Source organism: Gigantopelta aegis, chromosome 5 (assembly GCF_016097555.1).
Source record: "Gigantopelta aegis isolate Gae_Host chromosome 5, Gae_host_genome, whole genome shotgun sequence".
NCBI lineage: Eukaryota > Metazoa > Mollusca > Gastropoda > Neomphalida > Peltospiridae > Gigantopelta > Gigantopelta aegis.
In genome coordinates this window covers 4,336,481-4,362,303 of record NC_054703.1, presented here as the reverse complement: position 1 = coordinate 4,362,303, position 25,823 = coordinate 4,336,481, and the positions used below count along the sequence as shown (strand labels likewise).

Genomic DNA, 25,823 nt, shown 5'->3' with positions numbered 1-25,823 from the left:
GGGCACCTCCTGGTGTTGAAGCACACAAGGCCTGTCCGCCTGGTTTACCCTTGGCGAACATTTCCTCCAGGGCCTAAAACTATATTTTATAATTTAATTATAATTACCAGTTTTGGAATGCCCGATCTAAATTAAGCGCCAACTAATCTGTTAAATAAATCAATAACCCATACATTTAAGGCGCAACATGTTATAATTGTAACCCACTTTTTATTTATATGTTTTTGGCTTTTAAAAATAATTTTAGCACTTAATGTTATTTTTAAATTCACCCCATAATTTTATTACCCCCTCTCCCCGATCCCAGAATCGACCCCTGGCGAGGTCAGAGGTCGGATAGGCGCTCGTGATCGCACATAAATAGAGTACCCATGCCCATACACGCACACCTTAACTTCATGCAGCTAAAAAGACTTACGTGCAAAATAATTTTTATACAAACAAAACGGGCACTTCAACATTTTGAGGGCACTTTAAAAACATTTGGGAGGGGACGCGTCCCCTGGTCTCCCCTCTAGATCCACCTCTGAACCCTACTCGATTTCACGCTGGATCGACCACTGACCAGCATGCGAAACTGCATAATGGTTTTATAATAACTGTTTAGTTGTTATCGACATTTTGGCATTTTGGTTTAAAACCTCTAATTGCTTTTAATTTAGTATAAGACACACCATAAAAATGTAATGTCACGTGACAGCCAGTTTTCTTGTAGTGTGTATATGATTATCTGGTCAAGGGAGGCTACTGTATTTGCGAGACAGTGTTTACCCAGTGTTTCCCGCAATGACGTTCAAAATGAATCGCGAATGTTGATTGGCTTTCGCAAAATGACGTCGCGTAGACCTAAATAGAATCAGTTTATGTGGGGTATCCGCGGTGATTTCCCTTTGGATTATCTGTTAAAATCGCTGTCATCACCAAATATTTTGAGGTAAGTACTATACGACAATCTTTCTGTATATTTCAGGCATCTACATAATTAATTATTTTTCTCCGATGCAGCTTCTGATTTCATAGATGATGATTTTTTCAGTGACAGCCATATTACTGTGTCTGTCAGCAACCTATGGCTACTGTTACCTGACCTACATGATCACAAACAACGCTGATTCGAAAAAACCATTCAGTACAAACTTTTGATTTAATTCAAATGTGATGCAGCATGCTTTTCGGTTTATGCCTGTGTGTTTTTTAACAAAATATCTTCAGCAGATTTTCTTGACAGACGTTTAACAATTTGCATTTGTACAGCTTGTCAAAATGGACTCGTCCAGTGTCGGCGTAGATGGGTTGTTTGGGGATACAATTTTTTTGGGGCAAGTTAACGAAAAATCTTGTTGTCAACTGAACTTTTATTGTTATTTTTGTATGTGCTTATCAAACTAAATGTCGCCCACATCGTAGATTTAATTTTTGGGGACCCGCATTCTTATTGAAGAATATGTTGCCAGTAGTCTGTTTTGGCTTCCGTCCAAATTTCGAGTTCTTTCGTCTTGTTTCCCCACGTACTCGTTTTAAAAACTTAATTTTTGGAGTTATATCTATTGTACACAATTACAGACATTCTCACATTTGAGTCGACTAATACACACTCACAGGGACGGGTATAGGTGCATCAAAGGAAAGGGTTTTGGGTGTGATTTTTGCCTCCAAGACTAAACACAGACAATTTCGCGGGAATGTTATGGTCGTTGATGGTACAGTCCGTGAACGAATGGTTGATTTCGGGTCAGTCCATGTCTGACAAAACGGATTGTTTTCACTGGTTTAAACCAATTGATGTTTATCGTTTTCGTTTTTCATTAGCACGTTAGTAAAACACTTATTATTTTAAACGTGGTTCAGAGATGTTGTCATAAAATGTAGTTATTTCCACCCACTGATGCCCCATTTCCTGGTTACACAGTTTAGGGTGGAGGGTACAAAGGATGTTGGACGAGTCTATTGTTGAAGGGAATGTTGGTTTCAGAAAGAATCGATTTTCCCGTTTTGAATCATTTGATTAGATTTTTTTTTACTCATATAATTATTTTTATTATAAATTATTTTTTATATATATATAGATTTTTTTTTATTACACATACAATGATTTGTATTATTATTTATTAAACTTAATTTATTGATTAATTTATAAGCTAGGGCCCGTATTTTCAAAGCCATCATAGCTAGTTAAGAGCAATATATGAATGTCGTAGATTTAAGTAGTCTTGCAAAAAAAGCCCCCCCCCCAAAAAAAAAAAAACCCCACACCATCAACACAACCCATGATTTCTTTTCACATTATAGAATTACAATTTATTAACTTTAACGAGATAAGCTTGAAACAACCAGTGATGTTCTGGTAATAGAGTATAGTGAAAACTGTTGGGAATGTGTTGATAATATTAATAATTGTTCCTACACATCGAGTGATGGAAAATGTCCTTGGGTATGTGTTCATTTTCATATACATGTTCATAAAAACCCCCAAAATAGATGGTGAACAAGTATTAAAGGGACATTCCTGAATTTGCTGCATTGTACAATTAAACTTGCATATTAAATATATTTTCTTGTTTAGAATATCAGTGTCTGTATATTCAATGTGTTTCTGGCCGTCTTAATATTTGTAAGAAACCCAAACTGGATTTTGTCTTCAAATAATTTCGTACGTATGAAAAACAATATTTTAGGAAATAAGATGAAGTTTAACCTAGTACAAATATTAGAATGATCAGAAACACGTTTAATATACAGCCACTAATATTTTAATTTTTCTGCAGAAAAAATGTATTTGCTATGTAATTACAATCGTTAAAAAGTCTGTTAGTCGGTAACATCTTAAAATGTGCATCAAACTCAGGAATGTTCCTTTAAATGTGAAATTCATGAGTGATTTGTAGGGTCTGTCACCGGTAACACAAATGTGGAAATAAATGGCCGGTCACTGACATTAAACTGTACATATTTGTCATTTGTCAACTTTTGACAGTCACAAACTTAACCTTTAGAATACTGTCCAGATTAATTTTTACTCACATATATTCACTTAAATGTTTTATAAATACATAAAATAAAGTTTATATTTGAATTGGTAAGTATTATTTTTTGAATTTTATTTGGCATTGTCTCCGATTGAGGTATGCCAGAATTCTAAATCAGGGCTAGCTGGCACTAGCACTCCCCAAATTCGTTAACTGCGAATTTTGAAAACAAAATTATTTTAATTTGGCCAAATAATTTCATGGATTAATTGATATTTTGTTACAAAATAAAATTGAGGCGGGACGTAGCCCAGTGGGTAAAGCACTCGCTTGATGCACGGTCAGTCTGGGATCGGCTGGGGTATTTCTTGCTTCAGCCAGTGTGCCACAACTAGTATATCAAAGTCCGTGGTATGTGTTATCCTGTCTGTGGGATAGTGCATATATAAACAATCCCTTGCTATTAAAGGGAAAATGTAACAGGTTTCCTTCCTTAGACTTGTTTGACATCCAATAGCCGATGATTAATAAATCAGTGTGCTCTAGTGGAGTTGTTAAACAACCAACAAACTTTAATATTTAAAATAGTTTTTCAATCATAGCATGCTCATGCTAATTGGACATCGTCTTTGCATTTGCTTAGAAAAGGGGTTTCCCCATACATGTCTATTAATAGACCCTGAGCAAGCCTGACGATCGGATGTGTTCTAAATGACTGAAAACCCCAACACATCTCTAATGTTCACAAAAATGTACCTTTCTAAACTGAACAATCTAATTCCATTATGTTTATATAATGTAAGTTGTACCTCGTAAACCTCACGGTCCCACAGGTAGCGGTCATTATTTACATCTGTCGGTTAGACCGGTATCATAATGACATGCGCATGCTCCGGGTTAACTGTTGATGATCAGTCTATATTTATCAACATGCAGTACCTTAATACCTTGCGATTCTGACAGTTCATTTTATTGGAGCAAGAGGTGTGCAAAAACTACTCACCCGATCACCAAATGTGAGTAAAACAATCTGACTGACAAGTTAAAAAATTGCAACTATCAGTCTGACTGGTGATCTGTCTTTTGTCACTATTCAAACAAACTGTTCAGAATGGTGACAAAATACACAACAATATGTATACGTAGGTACCGCATTGATAATAATTAACAACGTCAGAGTTCCACATTAGTAGAAATTCTGGCAAGCTTTTAGTTAGTTCTGGTCCAGCAGGCAAGTGAAATATTTTCCATTTCTGCACTCCTGAGCAATCAATGATATCACTTTAGTAGTGTATTTCTGGGTATGACACAATGGAATTGAATGCATCCACAGTCAACAGGGGGTATGGGGGGCCTCTCCCAGAAAGAAAATGGGTTACGTTTAGGGTTAGGGTTTAGAAAATCATACATTAATGATAAGAGTAATTAATTTTGTCAAAATGTTACCTTTTAAAAACAAATCTGCCAAAAAATCTGAGTATACATGGTGCCATACCCATTTTACCCTCTGGCAGAAACCCTGCTTGAGGTAGAATTATTGTCAACCATTCTATCAACATTCAGTGAATCTGCCATTACAGACAAACACTTTAGCATGGTGAAAAATATTGTGGTTTTGATATCATCATCTCCCATCCCCCCCTTCCCCCTTCAAAGTTTGATGCAGGGATTTATTGAGGATGTTTCACCAGGGTCACATGTCCGATAAGACTGGGAAAATGTCTGATATGACTGGGAAAATGTCCGATATGACTGGGAAAATGTCCAATATGAGTTATGACTGGGAAAATTAGTGGGAAAATGAGTAGTGTCAATAAATGATATTTGGGATATGTTTTCAAGGCAGGACACCAAGTGGCTTTAAATTAATATAGATTATCCTGCAACCACAGTTTGTTTTGACATTATATGATGTCGGATAAAGCAATGATATCCTGCTACTAGCACAAAATAACTTTTGACGTCACTCGTAGCCTACATTACAAAATAAAGATGATAACTAGTTAATGACGTTGGAAATTGTTCAGGCCGAATGAGTAATTCCGCTCGGCAGAGCATTGCGGAATTTCCCATTCTTACCATCATAGTATAAAGCAGATATGTGACATCATTAACTATTTATGATCTATATAATAGACAGGGCCAGGATTTAGCGCAGTCGGTTACGGGTGTGCTTGCCTGAGGTGGTTGTGTTGCAGGATCAAACCACCTCGGTGGATCCATTCAATTGATTAGTTTTTTCCTCGTTCCAACCAGTGCACCACAACTGGTCAAAGGCCGTGGTATGTGCTTTCCTGCGGGAAAGTGCACATAAAACATTCCTTGCTGCCAATGAAAAATGTAGCGGGTTTCCTCTGATGTCTGCTAGTTGGAATTACCAAATGTTTGACATCCAATAACTGAGGATTAATTCATCGATGTGCTCTAGTGGTGTCATTAAACAAAACAAAAAACTTATAATGTAGTAACATACCAGCATTCCAGCGTGCCTGGATAAATACGTGCACGAAGATCTGTCTCGTTGTTTTAAATTACAATCTTTCACTATCGAACACCGGCCTCGGTGGCGTCGTGGCAGGCCATCGGTCTACAGGCTGGTAGGTACTGGGTTCGGATCCCAGTCGAGGCATGGGATTTTTAATCCAGATACCGACTCCAAACCCTGAGTGAGTGCTCCACAAGGCTCAATGGGTAGGTGTAAACCACTTGCACCGACCAGTGATCCATAACTGGTTCAACAAAGGCCATGGTTTATGCTATCCTGCCTGTGGGAAGCGCAAATAAAAGATCCCTTGCTGCTAATCGGAAGAGTAGCCCATGTAGTGGCGACAGCGGGTTTCCTCTCAAAATCTGTGTGGTCCTTAACGATATGTCTGATGCCATATAACCATAAATAAAATGTGTTGAGTGCGTCGTTAAATAAAACATTAAAAAAAAAAAAAAAAAAAAAAAAAAAAAAAAAAAAAAAAAAAACATCGAACAGGGTTTTTTTTCTCTCATAAAAAAAATGTCAAACTATTATTTAGTTCAAACTTGATATAAACCAACCTGTATTTGTAACCAACTTAACCATTGCTCTACAAAGCTAGTTCAAATTTACTCTTCCCTGGCCAGTAAAGTATAATATTTTAGTTGCCAGCCACTTTTAATAGCCAGCTAATATATACTTGTCATTAAATCGATTCATCTACCATTTTACTGCATATTACTAATGCCGTAATTGTTACTAGGACTGCATTCGAATGAACTCGTGAAGAGGTGATTCCTAGTTGTTAAATAGTCATTACAAGTTACTGTTTGTGTCTGGTTCCACTAAAACAGTGAACGACTATTAACTATCAGTATCAAATTCCATACCCAATAACATTTAAATTGCAGTATTCATTAAAAGTTAAATAAAAGCATTGTGATAATATCTACCAGGCGTCAACGTGTTACTAGTAGTTACCAATTGGCTACCTTACTTTTGGTTTAAATAACATTTATTTTCGTCACATACTGCCTTGTAAATCCATAAATACTTTTTTGTAAATAGTTGTGTCTTTAAATAAATTAAAGCTGTCTAAAGTCGAGTCATGAAAATAGAAACATGTTTTCATCCTCCACTGGTGAACATGACTTCCGACGTGATTAAAACGACATTCACGACTGGAGACGTCATTATCGTTGAGGGACCCGTTATCATGATAAGCACGAGACGATTGGAGTGCAGCATAGCACATATATTAGAAGTCAAACATTTAAAATAATTAACGTTTGAGTTTCAGACAGACAAGTAAAGACATACAGTGACTCAACAATGTCAAATAAAACCTGGCTCTAAATGGGACAAGACCGACTTGGTACAAAACTGAACTGGGGCCGAATTATTTCCAAACACTTGATATTCAAGTTAAGGGAGATAACATCATAATGAAGTATTAATTACCTCCCACTTAACGTCACCGTGTTTACTCTTGAATACTGGAAAATCGTTATTCATAGTCATGATTAACATGTCTCAAACTTTTATTTTTCAAACAAATTACTGATATAAAATGTTTTATGGAAAATAAATTGCTACTAGTCCACTGTGTTTTCCGATGTCCAGTTTTGTTTACAGATTAAAGTAAAATTATTGGACAGTCGCCAACTGGCGAATGTGATTTGATTTTTTAGACGCCAAGGAATGTTTTTAGTCACCATGGCGAGTATTTCACTCGCTTTGTAGAGTAATTTGGATTTGAAATTAGTTATTTGCGATTTCTCTTTTTTAATTTATTATCTATATAACTGCAAAAGAAACAACTGATGGGAATTGTTCAGTGTGCACTCAACACATTTTATTTACGGTTATATGGCGTCAGACATATGGTTAAGGACCACACAGATTTTGAGAGGAAACCCGCTGTCGCCACTACATGGGCTACTCTTCCGATTAGCAGCAAGGGATCTTTTATTTGTGCTTCCCACAGGCAGGATAGCACAAACCATGGCCTTTGTTGAACCAGTTATGGATCACTGGTCGGTGCAAGTGGTTGTTCAGTGTGAATTACTGGTGCATAACTAATATGTGAAACACATGTACATGGTGGAGTATTGCTATTGCAGGGGACAATATTTCAAAATCTTAGGTAACTGGAAATCAGTTGACGTGAGTTTTACTTAGATAACCGATTGTTAGGTTACGTGAATATAGTTCTACCTAATCCTAAAACACTTGGACTACGGTTCTGTGCCACATTGGTTCTGTGCTACATTGGTTCTGTGCTACATTGGTTCTGTGCTACATTGGTGGTTCAAATGTATTTAAAAACAAACAGTTTTTCACTTTCATTGCTGATATATGGTACTTTTAATTTTAGAATGTAATTGTTCACCACATAACCAATTGACGGGTCACGTGATTTTAAAGTTGCGTAACCAACACGCGAACAGAACACCGGTTCTCGTGAAATATTGTGATATATAGGCAGGGAACAATATTTCACGAGAACTGCTGTTCTGCTCGTGTGTCGGTTACGCTAAATTAAATTTATGCGAACCGCAAATCGGTTACATCGTGACCTGTAGACGTTCAGAAATTAAAACTTGCAAACTTTACAATTACAGGATGTTTATTATACAGTTGAGTATTGTAATTTCGAGACCCTAAAGTTTGATTAAATGTTTTAAACTGATTTGTAAGATACTTGATGTGCAGCAAACCAGTAGACCAACGTTATATTGCAACAGTTTTAACTTGCGACCAGTCTAAATTAAATACTCAGTATTGAGTTGAGCCAAAAGTTTTAAAGAAATGTGCACGGACTGCTGGTGGCAAATAAATTATCTGCTGCTATTTTATCTCTAAAGAAACATATATTATCATATTTTCCCATTAAAAATGGGGGTGCGCATTAGGCCCCCCCCAAAAAAAATTTGTTTGTTTCCGGTCAACCGACCGACCCCAAATTTTGCCACCGACCCTGAACTTTTTTTTTTTCTGCTGGGGTGGGGTGGGGTGGGGGGAAGCGCACAGAGAAGTTGTGGTCGCGGATCGACACAGCAGACGACAGAAGTACTCAAGTAGGATAACTCTTACACGTCAGTGTGTGTGTTAAATGGAGGTTGAGGGGTGTGTGTGCGTGGGGGGCAGCAGCAATGGTTTTTATACACCCCCATCCCACTTTTTGGCACCTTCTTACGCCATGCCCTGGACCCAATCACTGGTGTTGTTAGAAACTGGACCCAGACTAGACATGCCTGGACGTTGAATGGATATGAGCATAACTAATTTGTTTGAAATTGGAATCATTAACCAGTGTTCTACGTTGCGACCAAAATGTTGGCATGGCGACTGACTGAATTTATTATCGTCGCCATCTGGCGACTGACTCCAAAAACGTCTAAGTATTAAATTATTTGCCATGTGCGTTCAGAGTCCTAGCAGCGAATTCAAATGAAATTTGTTGACATCATTGTGCAGTCGGAACATTTCACTATTTACGAAGTTGTCCGATTGAACACTGTGAATTCAGTATTAATTGTCAGTACAATTCGGAACTCATCGTTGATTTTAGTAATTTGGCGAAAACAATCCAGATACTTACAACACATTCATAAATGATACAAAATGAGTAGTGTCGCACTGTAGCGAGTAACATTTTAAAGCCACACACCCTAGTTCCATCCAGTGAAAATAAATTATAATTTGGTTAATCTACAAACCTGTAACACACTTAGATCACGTTTTTATCAAATGGAGTGAAAAAGCAGGTTTTATATTGATAAATACCATTGGAATCCCCATGTCCCAATTGCTTGAAATAATTTTGAAAGTTAGTATTCTGATGTCACCGGTAGATGTCGCTCGAAGCACAACAATGCCTACGTCACGACAAATTTCACAGAGTGCGCACAGACTTGGGGTGCATTCTTTTCACCTCTCCTGGACATGTTCCAACTGTTCTGTCCTGGTTGTATCCTCTCTCCAGATATCGTAAGACTTAGCAAAATTATTGGTTTTTAGGGTTTGTAACGTTTTGTATTGAGACACTTACTTGTCTGAACTTTATTGTTACTGAAAATGTTCACGAACTGTGAAGACAAATCTCACAAATGAACAACAACAAATCGGATGTTGATTGTGCGAACCGTGTACGAGAAAACAAACCGAACCAAAATGATAACGGTCACGTGGTATACCAACATCTGTGAAGATTCCCTCTAAAATTTACTAAAAATAGATTGGACCTCGCTTGCTTAACGGTTTTTTCTCTATAGCACGTCTTGTGAAAAAATGCACTTCGTGGTTTTACAAACATCAGGATTACCAAAAAGCACTTCAGGTGAATGGAAATGTGTATTCTAAATAACAAAATGTAAGTAAAGTGCAATTTTATTTGTGAAAAATGGGGTTTAATAGCGAAAAACAACGCCGTAATGGTTAACAAATAACTGTAACTAGGGTGTGTCCCTTTAAGCTTGGCTAGTAAATTTTGTTTGTCCACTAGCCAAAGAAGAGTAAGTTATAAACCGAATGTGGAACACTATTAATAGCACGTGCTCTTATTAGGTACCACGGTAATTGGTGACACATGAGATCGCATGACAGTGCGGTAACGTGTGTGGCGATTAAACGGCTTTTATTACAAACTGCTAAATACTGTAGGCCTATAGAGGAAAATATATCGTATTATCGTAACTCCAGTCATCTCATACATTGTAGGTTTATTTTCCAAAAACAACAACGTGCGATCTCAACAAAACAGTCAAGGATTTCTCGATACCACATGCACAAACTACAAGTCATCGCTTTTTTTTTTCCGCATGCAAAGGTGAAGGTCATTTGAAGAAGACGTGATACAATTTTCATTGTTGGCTACTGCTAAGGCCTAGTACCCAGAATTTGTTAATATACACGGGTGTAGCCTGTAGGAAGATACCAAAAAGTGGGGTGGGTGGGCACACAGACACACGTATAAAATTAATATATAAACCATCGATGCTGCTACAAAGTACCCGCTTCCTACGCCAGTGATGTAGATAGGCCTATCAACTGCTGAGTATGGGTAATAATTAAATAAACGGAATATTCAAGAATAACCACAAACATTAAACAGTTCACATTTATTTCAGTTTTTCAGTTAATTGGGAATAAATTAATTTGGGTGATTTTAGCATGGGTCCGTTCAGTAGGCTAATAAACATTAAAACTATAAGTCCGTCCCACAGGGAACGCCTTAAGTTAGTCCGAGTACTCTGACTGTAAGAGAGCTAGACGGACATTTGAACATAAACACGCTCTCATTATTTATGTCCAAATGTTCGTCTAGTTCTCTTACAGTCAGAGTACTCAAGCTAGGAACGTCTTTTTTATTACTATGAAATTTACTACAAGTTATTAATTTCTAAGGCGATTGATTTGTAAATTGCACACAAAATTAGTATTGTTTTGTTATTTCCAATACAAGTTGGACAAATCTGTGAAGTTTTTGTGCAGTCATCTACTGACTGGATAAATCTGTGAACTTTTTGTGCAAACATCTATTGACCAACTTGGACAAATTTGTGCAGTCATCCTCTGACAAAACTGGACAAAGCTGTGAAGTTTCTGTGCAGTCATCTACTGACTTTTATTGGTGAAAGGAATAGTTTGATGAAATTTTTTAGTTTTCCTGTCTTTTAAAAGTGGCATGTGAAACTTAAAACTGACATTGACAGTGAAATTGTTTTTATTTCTCTCTGGCTGCAAAGAGTAAACTAAGATTTTTCAGACAGCTTGCCTTCATGTCTTTCGTCTTGAGACTGAGTTTTTCTCTGGAAAACACATTTAAGGTAGGGTAACCTTTGAACTAAAAAAAACAACAAAAAAAACAAAAACAAAACACAAAAAAACAAAAAAACATTCTACCTACCTACCCTACTTTTTTTGGCCATGTTACCTGAAACAAACTTTTTTTTTTTTTTTGCCTTATACATAATAGAATAAAATTATATTTTAAAATGTCGATCGCCCATAACATTTTTTGTCGATCAGTAGTTTATGGTACTTTACAGGTTATTGACAGTGTTCATTACAATGAAATGCCAAAACCCTCTTAAAACTCGCTTTTCACTTGTGATGGTTGTAATAAATGTAAAATAAATCTACAAAAGCATCCATACCTCGCCAAAAAATGATTTTATTTTACAAAAATGGACCGTAAATATTTAAAATTTCTATGAGATTTAATTCGACCATTTCCGTCAAACCGGAAATATATGACACTACTATAAAATTAGAAATCTCACGAGAACCAAATGTAATATGCTATATTTTTGTTTTCATTTATGTACAGTGTATTGTACTGGTATATAAGTCTTGGTTTATGCATGTGTGATATGTAAATATGCAAGTACTACCTGTTTTGTGCGACATGTAAAGATGCAAGTACTAACCTGTTTTGTGCGACATGTAAAGATGCAAGTACTACCTGTTTTGTGCGACATGTAAATATGCAAGTACTACCTGTTTTGTGCGACATGTAAAGATGCAAGTACTACCTGTTTTGTGCGACATGTAAAGATGCAAGTACTAACCTGTTTTGTGCGACATGTAAAGATGCAAGTACTACCTGTTTTGTGCGACATGTAAATATGCAAGTACTACCTGTTTTGTGCGACATGTAAAGATGCAAGTACTACCTGTTTTGTGTGACATGTAAATATGCAAGTACTAACCTGTTTTGTGCGATATGTAAATATGCAAGTACTACCTGTTTTGTGCGACATGTAAAGATGCAAGTACTAACCTGTTTTGTGCGACATGTAAAGATGCAAGTACTACCTGTTTTGTGCGACATGTAAATATGCAAGTACTACCTGTTTTGTGCGACATGTAAAGATGCAAGTACTACCTGTTTTGTGCGACATGTAAAGATGCAAGTACTACCTGTTTTGTGCGACATGTAAAGATGCAAGTACTACCTGTTTTGTGCGATATGTAAAGATGCAAGTACTAACCTGTTTTGTGCGACATGTAAATATGCAAGTACTAACCTGTTTTGTGCGACATGTAAATATGCAAGTACTACCTGTTTTGTGCGACATGTAAATATGCAAGTACTACTTGTTTTGTGCGACATGTAAAGATGCAAGTACTACCTGTTTTGTGCGACATGTAAATATGCAAGTACTAACCTGTTTTGTGCGACATGTAAAGATGCAAGTACTAACCTGTTTTGTGCGACATGTAAATATGCAAGTACTACCTGTTTTGTGCGATATGTAAAGATGCAAGTACTACCTGTTTTGTGCGACATGTAAAGATGCAAGTACTAACCTGTTTTGTGCGACATGTAAATATGCAAGTACTACTTGTTTTGTGCGACATGTAAATATGCAAGTACTACCTGTTTTGTGCGATATGTAAATATGCAAGTACTACCTGTTTTGTGCGACATGTAAATATGCAAGTACTACTTGTTTTGTGCCACATGTAAATATGCAAGTACTACCTGTTTTGTGCGATATGTAAATATGCAAGTACTACCTGTTTTGTGCGACATGTAAATATGCAAGTACTACTTGTTTTGTGCGACATGTAAATATGCAAGTACTACCTGTTTTGTGCGATATGTAAATGTGCAAGTACTACCTGTTTTGTGCGACATGTAGGTCTATGTACGCAAGTGCCTTCATACCGCTGCTTTTGCTATTAGTTCATTTTGGTGACTGGTGGAAAACGGTACATCTTGCATTCACCGTTGATTTTGCAGTTTAAAATAATGGTGCGCATTATATTGCGGTTCTGTTTTCTTTCTTGGTATAAACATTCAAAGTGCGGGTGCCCATTATACACTGGTACGCATAATACATGGGAAAGTATGGTGGACATAATATTTTACAAATATTAAAAACGGTTTTAACGTAAACAGAAATCCAAAAGTGTCACAGATGTTCAAAAATAGGGCCTACAGACATTGCATAATGAGCTTTAAAAAACCCACATTTGGAACGTCACTGTAGTATAGAAGTACCATTGATCTATTTTGTTTCATAACTGGGGCTTATATTTAGTTCTTTTACAATGTTGTTAACTTTATCAAGCATTAAAGAATCTCTTTTCTTTTATAGTTTCTTTTAACTTTATGTTTGAGCTAAAAAAAATTGTATTTAAAATATAATTTCAAAGTAACTTTGAGGTAACCGAACAATTGGTTTACCTAGGTAAAAACCATGTGCACAGACTTCCGGTTACCTCAGATTTCGAAATATCGTCCCCTAATAGTAATAGAGCTGGGGTATTGAAATTTGAGGTTCGGTTTTGGTCAGTAGTTTTGGGGTGATTTACCTCGGTATTGGTACGGTATTCGGTATTGACACAATGTATAATATCAGGTTTTCTGCCAGAGAGTAAAACAGGTAAAATGCCATCCCCCTAAAGTGTAATTTTTGCTATGGCGCAATACCCGCAAGTTTGTTGTGGACAAAATTAATGATTTTATGATTAGTGTTGATTCAGGGGAGACAAATCCACAGCCTAACAGTGACTATGTATTTTATTGGAACATTCGATTTTATTTATAAATAAAGAAATGTTTTATTTAACGACGCACTCAACACATTTTATTTATGGTTATATGGCGTCAGACATATGGTTAAGGACCACACAGATTTTGAGAGGAAACCCGCTGTCGCCACTACATGGGCTATTCTTTCTGATTAGCAGCAAGGGATCTTTTATTTGCGCTTCTCACAGGCAGGATAGCACAAACCATGGCCTTTGTTGAACCAGTTGTGGATCACTGGTCGGTGCAAGTGGTTTACACCTACCCATTGAGCCTTGTGGAGCACTCACTCAGGGTTTGGAGTCGGTATCTGGATTAAAAATCCCATGCCTCGACTGGGATCCGAACCCAGTACCTGCCAGCCTGTAGACCGATGGCCTACTACGACGCCACCGAGGCTGGTTTTATTTATAATACCCGGACACTATTTTCCTGAATATTTTCTCATATGTGGTAGAATTTTATTTTTTATATCTGTGGTATGTACTATCCTGTCTGTGGGATGGTGCCCATGAAGTGGCGACAGCGGTTTTCCTCTCTCAATATCTGTGTAGTCCTTAGCCATATTTCCAACGCCATATAACCGTAAATAAAATGTGTTGAGTGTGTCGTTAAATAAAATATTACCTGCATCTTTAATGGGATAGTACATTCTCTGAAGGAACAGTGTTTCTTATAATTCACTATTCTGTGATAAAAAAACCCCTAAATATTACCTGCATCTTTAATGGGATAGTACATTCTCTGAAGGAACAGTGTTTCTTATAATTCACTATTCTGTGGTAAAAAAACCCTAAATATTACCTGCATCTTTAATGGGATAGTACATTCTCTGAAGGAACAGTGTTTCTTATAATTCACTATTCTGTGGTAAAAAAACCCCTAAATATTACCTGCATCTTTAATGGGATAGTACATTCTCTGAAGGAACAGTGTTTCTTATAATTCACTATTCTGTGATAAAAAAACCCCTAAATATTACCTGCATCTTTAATGGGATAGTACATTCTCTGAAGGAACAGTGTTTCTTATAATTCACTATTCCGTGGTAAACCCCCCCCCCCCCCCCCCTAAATATTACCTGCATCTTTAATGGGATAGTACATTCTCTGAAGGAACAGTGTTTCTTATAATTCACTATTCTGTGGTAAAAAAAACCCTAAATATTACCTGCATCTTTAATGGGATAGTACATTCTCTGAAGGAACAGTGTTTCTTATAATTCACTATTCTGTGGTACCCCCCCCCCCCCCCCCAAATATTACCTGCATCTTTAATGGGATAGTACATTCTCTGAAGGAACAGTGTTTCTTATAATTCACTATTCTGTGGTAAAAAAAAAACTAAATATTACCTGCATCTTTAATGGGATAGTACATTCTCTGAAGGAACAGTGTTTCTTATAATTCACTATTCTGTGGTAAAAACCCCCTAAATGTCGACCCCTGGTAGCACACTATGAATCTAGAGTGGTGGTAATGCTGAAAGTTTTAAAACAATTTCAACTCGTGTTTGGGCAGCATCCACATTAGTGGGGGAGGGACGTAGCCCAGTGGTAAAGTGTTCTGTTGATGTGCTGTCTGTCAGGGATCGATCCCTTAGGGTGGGTCTATTAGCCTCTTTTTTTTTGTTCTACAGCCAGTGCACCATGACTGGTATATCAAAGGCTGTGGTATGTGCTGAAATCTCTGTGGAATGGTACATATAAAAGATCCCTTGCTAATAACGAGTTTCCTCTCCAAAACTATAGTGGTGGGACGTAGCCCAGCAGCGTTCGAAACTCGCAAAAAATATATGGTGGCCCAAAAAATTATAAGGCATGTTGGCAAATTATGGTAAGTGAACCATGAGTATGATTTTAATGTGGAATACAAATATTATTAGTGGCTCATGTGATATAGCTCTAAAGATGATACTATTATTTGGGTGACTAACGCCATTATTTTGTAATATTAAAGTCTCCCAAAAAGGACATTGGTCACATTTGGCGACCTGGCCACAAGCCATTTCGAGCCCTGGCCCAGAGGTAAAGTGCTTGCTTGATGTGTGGTCGGTTTAGGATCGATCCCGGTCGGTGGCCACATTGGGCTCTTTCTTGTTCCAGCCAGTGCTCCACAACTGGTGTAACAAAGGCTATGGTATGTACTATCCTGTCTGCGGGATGGTGCATATAAAAGATCCCTTGCTGCTAATCGAAAAGAGTAGCCCACGAAGTGGCAACAGCGGGTTTCCTCTATATCTGTGGTCCTTAACCATATGTCTGATGCCATATAACCATAAATAAAATGTGTTGAGTGCATCGTTAAATAAAAAAAAATTCCTTCCTTCCTCTAAAACTATGTCAAGCTAATATAACCCTGGGCCCTGCTCCACGAAGCGATCTTAGCACTAAGATTACCTTAAGCGCATAGCTACCCTATGTACTTAGTTGATCTTAGGGCTAAGATCGCTTCATGGAACGGGGCCCAGGTCGGCCCCCCAACCCCCACCCTGCCCTGGAGGGAGGAGTCCGCGTAAGTCGACACCTGCGTCCATGTGCTAGTACAACAGCTTGCTCTGAATGTGCACCTTCAAACCGTGACCCGACCTGAATAAAAAAAAAAAATGTAGCGGGTTTCCTTTTTAAGACCATATGTAAAAATTATCAAATATTTGACATCCATTAGCCGATGATTAATTAATCAATGTGCTCTAGTGGTGTTGTTAAACAAAACAAACTTTAACTCTTTCAGATTGACTTAGGACGGATCTACACCACCATTCTACATGTGACCGCCAGCCACACTGACGATTACCAGTGGCAACAGACATCGCCGTGGTAACCACCCTGGAAATGATGCAGCGTTGTCTTGACGACCAAGTAAGTAATGTTTATTGTTGGGAAGTGAATAATACCAAGACTTTAGATTTCATCAAAGTCGAGGCGATGAATGTTGTTTACAAAATAATGACACCCAAATTAAGTGACAAACATGCTGACCTCAAAATATTTCACCTCCAAATGACCGAAATGTTAAGTTTAATAGATTAAAATAACCTGAAATCCATTTCTGAATACCGACAACTCTCCAGCAGCTGTTAGTGACAGTAATGAACTAAAACTATCATCCTGCGCTCGGACAAGACAAAAGTGTCCTGAATATATAAAAGTTTATTTTCTTTAACGACACCACTAGAGCACATTGATGTCTTAATCATTGGATGTTGGATGTCAAACATTTGGTAGTTTTGAAATATAGTCTTAGAGAGGAAACCCACTAAAAACAATATGCACCATCGCACAGACAGGATAGTACATACCACTACCTTTGATATAGCAGTCGTGGTGCACTGTCTTAGAGAGGAAACCTGCTAAAAAATTCCACTAGTAGCAAGGGATCTTTTATATGCACCATCCCACAGAGAGCATAGCCTTTGATATACTGGTCGTGGTGTAAATAGCGCAATGGGCCCACTGACTGGGATTGATCCCAAACTGACCGCGCATCAAGCAAGCACTTTATCACTGGGCTACGTCCCATTACAGTTAAATTTTGAGATTTTATTGATTATTAACCTTAAAACTACTGAGCCCTAAGATCACCTTAATCTTAAAACTACAGGGCCCTAATATCACCTTAACCTTAAAACTACAGGGCCCTAAGATCACCTTAACTTTAAAACTACTGAGTCCTAAGATCACCTTAACCTTAAAACTACAGGGCCCTAAGATCACCTTAACCTTAAAACTACTGAGCCCTAAGATCACCTTAACCTTAAAACTACAGGGCCCTAAGATCACCTTAACCTTAAAACTACTGAGCCCTAAGATCACCTTAACCTTAAAACTACAGGGCCCTAAGATCACCTTAACCTTAAAACTACTGAGCCCTAAGATCACCTTAAAACTATAGGGCACTAAGATCACCTTAACCTTAAAACTACAGGGCCCTAAGATCACCTTAACCTTAAGACTACTGGATTAGTTTTTGACAAAAACCATGTTTATAATTTTTACTCACATATATTCACTTAAATGTTTTATAAATAAATAAAATAAAGTTCATATTTGAATCTAAGTATTATTTTCGTTGGTTTTTCTCATTTTTATATTTTAGATCAGTTAATATTGATTAAAATTAGGCAAAAAATCGAAAAAGTCACATTTACTTACAGGCATTTTTGTCCAGTATTCCAGATAACAGTGGTTTTCTGACCAGATTTTAAAAAAACCCGAACTACGATTTATATCCAAATATTTGTCCATTTTCCTTGTTGGTAAAACGATCAAATTTATTATCAAATTAGCTGTCGCAATCAGCTATCACTCCCAGAAAGTGACCGCGACGTGCTGCCATTGTTGTCAAGTAAAAATACTTGCTGAAAACCATGTTTTGAACTCAAACATTCCACGGTATTTTCAGTTGAAAAAATATAAACAAAAGACACAACGATCTTGTTAAGAAATCAAGTTTGCTGTATTACACATCCGTTTCCAGTGAGTATCGCGTGCAAAATGGCGGGAAATATGAACTGGGGAATGCACTGTATACAGTGTACAGTATGCCGACTGGCATGACGTCGGGCGAGATATCTCGCCTGCAGTAGTCAGAAGGTTAATGACACCACTAGAGCACATTGATTTATTAATCATTGGCTGTTGGATGCCAAACATTTGATAGTTTTGAAATATAGTCTTAGAGAGGAACCCACTAAAAACAATATGCACCATCCCACAGACAGGATAGCACATACCATGTCCTTTGATATACCAGTCGTGGTGCACTGTCTGCAACGAGAAATAGCGTAATTGGCCCACATCAAGCAAGCACTTTACCACTGGGCTACATCCCGTTAAAGTAAAATTTTGACTATTAAACATGCCAAATTTTTCAAACCCTCTCCCCCACTCGCTGCACGCGCGCCCGAATGGAATGAATGAATGAATGTTTAACGACACCCCAGCACGAAAAATACATCGGCTATTGGGTGTCAAACTATGGTAATGCAAACAAATAAGGTGATGATCAACATCAATATAACAATTCAAGATTTAAATCAAATCTGTGTAAAGAACTGCAAAAATAAAAATATCACGGAGAGATACTGATTTTAACTCAAAATTTCAATTTGTGCTGTATTGGCAATTCTCAAAAGAGAATGTTACACCCCTGCACCACCGTGAGGTTACAGCACTAGTCAATTATTATCAATGTGCTCTAGTGGTGCCATTAATCAAAACCTACTTTAACTTTTATTTTGACATTTAAATACGTCAGAGTGATGAATCGACTCTTTAACATTTTGATATATTCATGAATTTAACGTGTTGCAAGTGAAGAGTACACATGTAGGATCACCTTAAATTCATATTAATAATTATTTTCTGTTTGAATGAATTCAGAAATTGTAAACTTGTTTTATGCCCCCCCCCCCCCCCCCTCCCCACCCCCCTTCATTTGTGAAGAGCGGGAATGATGACTCATCTTTCCGGCCAAAGACTGGTTTAACACAATGAGTTTGATTGGTAGACTGGTTTAACACAATGAGTTTGATTGGTAGACTGGTTTAACACAATGAGTTTGAATGGTAGACTGGTTTAACACAATGAGTTTGATTGGTAGACTGGTTTAACACAATGAGTTTGATTGGTAGATTACATCTGTATAGTGAGACACATATTGGAAAATACCATTTATTTATATGTTTTTCTTTTCTTTTCTTTCTGCAGAGAAGAGTTAATCCTAGTGAATCGTACCCAAGAGTTATTGCCCCTGGAGGCCAGCGGTATGGAGAAGTTGGAGAAAATCTGACAAGTGGAATGTCATTTACCATGCAGGGCTATCCACCGTACGTTAACCCTTTATCTTAACCATGCAGGGCTATCCATCGTACGTTAACCCTTTATCTTACCATGCAGGGCTATCCACTGTATGTTAACCCTTTATGTTACAATGCAGGGCTATCCACCGTACGTTAACCCTTTATCTTACCATCTTACCATGCAGGGCTATCCACCGTACGTTAACCCTTTATCTTACCATCTTACCATGCAGGGCTATCCACCGTACGTTAACCCTTTATCTTACCATCTTACCATGCAGGGCTATCCACCGTACGTTAACCCTTTATCTTACCATGCAGTGCTATCCACTGTATGTTAACCCTTTATCTTACCATCTTACAATGCAGGGCTATCCACCGTACGTTAACCCTTTATCTTACCATCTTACAATGCAGGGCTATCCACCGTACGTTAATCCTTTATCTTACCATGCAGGGCTATCCACTGTATGTTAACCCTTTATGTTACAATGCAGGGCTATCCACCGTACGTTAACCCTTTATCTTACCATCTTACCATGCAGGGCTATCCACCGTACGTTAACCCTTTATCTTACCATGCAGGGCTATCCACCGTACGTTAACCCTTTATCTTACCTTGCAGGGCTATCCACCGTACATTAACCCTTTATCTTACCATCTTACCATGCTGGGCTATCCACCGTACGTTAACCCTTTATCTTACCATGCAGGGCTATCCACCGCACGTTAACCCTTTATCTTACCATGCAGGGCTATCCACCGCACGTTAACCCTTTATCTTACCATGCAGGGCTATCCACCGTACATTAACACTTTATCTTACCATCTTACCATGCAGGGCTATCCACCGCACGTTAACCCTTTATCTTACCATCTTACCATGCAGGGCTATCCACCATACGTTAACCCTTTATCTTACCATCTTACTATGCAGGGCTATCCACCGTACGTTAACCCTTTATCTTACCATGCAGGGCTATCCACCGTATGTTAACCCTTTATCTTACCATGCAGTACTATCCACTACACATGCAGGGCTATCCACCGTACGTTAACCCTTTATCTTATCATGCAGGGCTATCCACCGTATGTTAACCCTTTATCTTACCATGCAGGGCTATCTACTGTATGTTAACCCTTTATCTTACCATCTTACCATGCAGGGCTATCCACCGTACGTTAACCCTTTATCTTACCATCTTACCATGCAGGGCTATCCACCGTACGTTAACCCTTTATCTTACCATCTTACCATGCAGGGCTATCCACCGTACGTTAACCCTTTATCTTACCATGCAGTGCTATCCACTGTATGTTAACCCTTTATCTTACCATCTTACAATGCAGGGCTATCCACCGTACGTTAACCCTTTATCTTACCATCTTACCATGCAGGGCTATCCACCGTACGTTAATCCTTTATCTTACCATGCAGGGCTATCCACTGTATGTTAACCCTTTATGTTACAATGCAGGGCTATCCACCGTACGTTAACCCTTTATCTTACCATCTTACCATGCAGGGCTATCCACCGTACGTTAACCCTTTATCTTACCATGCAGGGCTATCCACCGTACGTTAACCCTTTATCTTACCATGCAGGGCTATCCACCGTACATTAACCCTTTATCTTACCATCTTACCATGCTGGGCTATCCACCGTACGTTAACCCTTTATCTTACCATGCAGGGCTATCCACCGCACGTTAACCCTTTATCTTACCATGCAGGGCTATCCACCGCACGTTAACCCTTTATCTTACCATGCAGGGCTATCCACCGTACATTAACACTTTATCTTACCATCTTACCATGCAGGGCTATCCACCATACGTTAACCCTTTATCTTACCATCTTACCATGCAGGGCTATCCACCATACGTTAACCCTTTATCTTACCATCTTACCATGCAGGGCTATCCACCGTACGTTAACCCTTTATCTTACCATGCAGGGCTATCCACCGTATGTTAACCCTTTATCTTACCATGCAGTACTATCCACTACACATGCAGGGCTATCCACCGTACGTTAACCCTTTATCTTATCATGCAGGGCTATCCACCGTATGTTAACCCTTTATCTTACCATGCAGGGCTATCTACTGTATGTTAACCCTTTATCTTACCATCTTACCATGCAGGGCTATCCACAGTACGTTAACCCTTCATCTTACCATGCAGGGTTATCCACCGTATGTTAACCCTTTATCTTACCATGCAGTACTATCCACTATATGTTAACCCTTTATGTTACCATGCAGGGCTATCCACCGTACGTTAACCCTTTATCTTACCATGCAGGGCTATCCACTGTATGTTAACCCTTTATCTTACCATCTTACCATGCAGGGCTATCCACAGTATGTTAACCCTTTATCTTACCATCTTACCATGCAGGGCTATCCACCGTACATTAACACTTTATTTTACCATGCAGGGCTATCCACCGTACGTTAACACTTTATATTACCATGCAGGGCTATCCACTATATATTAACACTTTATATTACCATGCAGGGCTATCCACCATACGTTAACACTTTATATTACCATGCAGGGCTATCCACTATATGTTAACACTTTATATTACCATGCAGGGCTATCCACCGTATGTTAACACTTTATATTACTATGCAGGGCTATCCACTATGTTAACACTTTATATTACTATGCAGGGCTATCCACCATATGTTAACACTTTATATTACCATGCAGGGCTATCCACTGTACGTTAACACTTTATATTACCATGCAGGGCTATCCACCGTACGTTAACACTTTATATTACCATGCAGGGCTATCCACCGTATGTTAACACTTTATATTACCATGCAGGGCTATGCATTGTACGTTAACACTTTATATTACCATGCAGGGCTATCCACCGTACGTTAACACTTTATATTACCATGCAGGGCTATCCATTGTACGTTAACACTTTATATTACCATGCAGGGCTATCCACCGTACGTTAACACTTTATATTACCATGCAGGGCTATCCACCGTACGTTAACACTTTATATTACCATGCAGGGCTATCCACTGTACGTTAACACTTTATATTACCATGCAGGGCTATCCACCATATGTTAACACTTTATATCACCATGCAGGGCTATGCACCGTACGTTAACACTTTATATTACCATGCAGGGCTATCCACCATATGTTAACACTTTATATCACCGTGCAGGGCTATCCACCGTACGTTAACACTTTATATTACCATGCAGGGCTATCCACCATGTGTTAACACTTTATATTACCATGCAGGGCTATCCATCATACGTTAACACTTTATATTACCATGCAGGGCTATCCACCGTACGTTAACACTTTATGTTACAATGCAGGGCTATCCACTATATATTAACACTTTATATTACCATGCAGGGCTATCCACTGTACGTTAACACTTTATATTACCATGCAGGGCTATCCACCGTACGTTAACACTTTATATTACCATGCAGGGCTATCCACCGTACGTTAACACTTTATATTACCATGCAGGGCTATCCATCGTACGTTAACACTTTATATTACCATGCAGGGCTATCCACGGTACGTTAACACTTTATATTACCATGCAGGGCTATCCATCATACGTTAACACTTTATATTACCATGCAGGGCTATCCACCGTACGTTAACACTTTATGTTACAATGCAGGGCTATCCACTATATATTAACACTTTATATTACCATGCAGGGCTATCCACCGTACGTTAACACTTTATATTACCATGCAGGGCTATCCCATGCAGGGCCATCCATTATAATACATTACCTGTTATATTATCTGGAATGTCATTTTTAATTCAGTCTTCATAAACTAAATGTAATAGAGAGATACTTTATAAAATTTTACCCAAGTACTATAAACATTAAAAGAACTATGTTATTACCGTATGAATACATTTATGCAGGCTTTCTACCAGAGAGTAAAACGGGTATGGTGCCATTCACAAAAATTTTGCAGATATTATTTTGATCTTTTGATAAAATTCAGGGTTAGCTCTGGGTCCATAGAAAATGTTGTCTAATTATCTATCAAAGTTCAAAAACTGCAGAAACCTGGTGATTTTCTAATAAAATATATTTGTTTTCATGAAATTATTTTGACAAATTAAAATAAAATTCACCAGTTGTTTTTAAAATTCGGATTTGGTGAATTTGGCAAGTGCCAGAGCTAGCTCTGAAATAAATGACTCTTTATCCTGACTGCATGCTTTTCTTGACTCTAAACCTAACCCACTTTCTCTGAAATAAATGACTCTTTATCATGACTGCATGCTTTTCTTGACTCTAAACCTAACCCACTTTCTCTGAAATAAATGACTCTTTATCATGACTGCATGCTTTTCTTGACTCTAAACCTAACCCACTTTCTCTGAAATAAATGACTCTTTATCCTGACTGCATGCTTTTCTTGACTCTAAACCTAACCCACTTTCTCTGAAATAAATGACTCTTTATCCTGACTGCATGCTTTTCTTGACTCTAAACCTAACCCACTTTCTCTGAAATAAATGACTCTTTATCATGACTGCATGCTTTTCTTGACTCTAAACCTAACCCACTTTCTCTGAAATAAATGACTCTTTATCATGACTGCATGCTTTTCTTGACTCTAAACCTAACCCACTTTCTCTGAAATAAATGACTCTTTATCATGACTGCATGCTTTTCTTGACTCTAAACCTAACCCACTTTCTCTGAAATAAATGACTCTTTATCCTGACTGCATGCTTTTCTTGACTCTAAACCTAACCCACTTTCTCTGAAATAAATGACTCTTTATCCTGACTGCATGCTTTTCTTGACTCTAAACCTAACCCACTTTCTCTGAAATAAATGACTCTTTATCCTGACTGCATGCTTTTCTTGACTCTAAACCTAACCCACTTTCTCTGAAATAAATGACTCTTTATCATTACTGTATGCTTTTCTTGACTCTAAACCTAACCCACTTTCTCTGAAATAAATGACTCTTTATCCTGACTGCATGCTTTTCTTGACTCTAAACCTAACCCACTTTCTCTGAAATAAATGACTCTTTATCATGACTGCATGCTTTTCTTGACTCTAAACCTAACCCACTTTCTCTGAAATAAATGACTCTTTATCATGACTGCATGCTTTTCTTGACTCTAAACCTAACCCACTTTCTCTGAAATAAATGACTCTTTATCATGACTGCATGCTTTTCTTGACTCTAAACCTAACCCACTTTCTCTGAAATAAATGACTCTTTATCCTGACTGCATGCTTTTCTTGACTCTAAACCTAACCCACTTTCTCTGAAATAAATGACTCTTTATCATGACTGCATGCTTTTCTTGACCCTAAACCTAACCTACTTTCTCTGAAATAAATGCCTCTTTATCCTGACTGCATGCTTTTCTTGACCCTAAACCTAACCCACTTTCTCTGAAATAAATGACTCTTTATCCTGACTGCATGCTTTTCTTGACTCTAAACCTAACCCACTTTCTCTGAAATAAATGACTATTTATCATGACTGCATGCTTTTCTTGACTCTAAACCTAACCCACTTTCTCTGAAATAAATGACTCTTTATCATGACTGCATGCTTTTCTTGACCCTAAACCTAACCCACTTTCTCTGAAATAAATGACTCTTTATCATTACTGTATGCTTTTCTTGACCCTAAACCTAACCCACTTTCTCCTAAATAAATGACTCTTTATCATTACTGTATGCTTTTCTTGACCCTAAACCTAACCCACTTTCTCTGAAATAAATGACTCTTTATCATGACTGCATGCTTTTCTTGACCCTAAACCTAACCCACTTTCTCTGAAATAAATGACTCTTTATCATTACTGTATGCTTTTCTTGACCCTAAACCTAACCCACTTTCTCCTAAATAAATGACTCTTTATCATTACTGTATGCTTTTCTTGACCCTAAACCTAACCCACTTTCTCTGAAATAAATGACTCTTTATCATGACTGCATGCTTTTCTTGACCCTAAACCTAACCCACTTTCTCTGAAATAAATGACTC

At 37.9% G+C, this 25,823-nt stretch overlaps 1 protein-coding gene across 4 annotated transcripts in view; it reads left to right on the top strand.

Annotated features, from left to right (window-relative positions):
* Positions 1 to 841: 841 nt before the first annotated feature.
* LOC121373214 (paired amphipathic helix protein Sin3a-like) overlaps positions 842 to 25,823 on the top strand; it is a 69,797-nt gene continuing 44,815 nt past the window's right edge. For 3 of the 4 annotated variants that reach the window (XR_005958042.1, XM_041499700.1, XM_041499698.1), the window contains exons 1-3: positions 842 to 934; positions 16,711 to 16,838; positions 19,689 to 19,807. Coding sequence is in view for 2 of the 4 variants with exons in the window: in XM_041499700.1 (XP_041355634.1) it covers positions 16,812 to 16,838; positions 19,689 to 19,807 (146 nt within the window). In the remaining 2 variants the exon portion in view is untranslated. Of the gene's footprint in view, positions 935 to 16,710; positions 16,839 to 19,688; positions 19,808 to 23,496; positions 23,513 to 25,823 lie in introns of those variants that run through there. The other variant, XM_041499701.1, reaches the window with a different exon arrangement.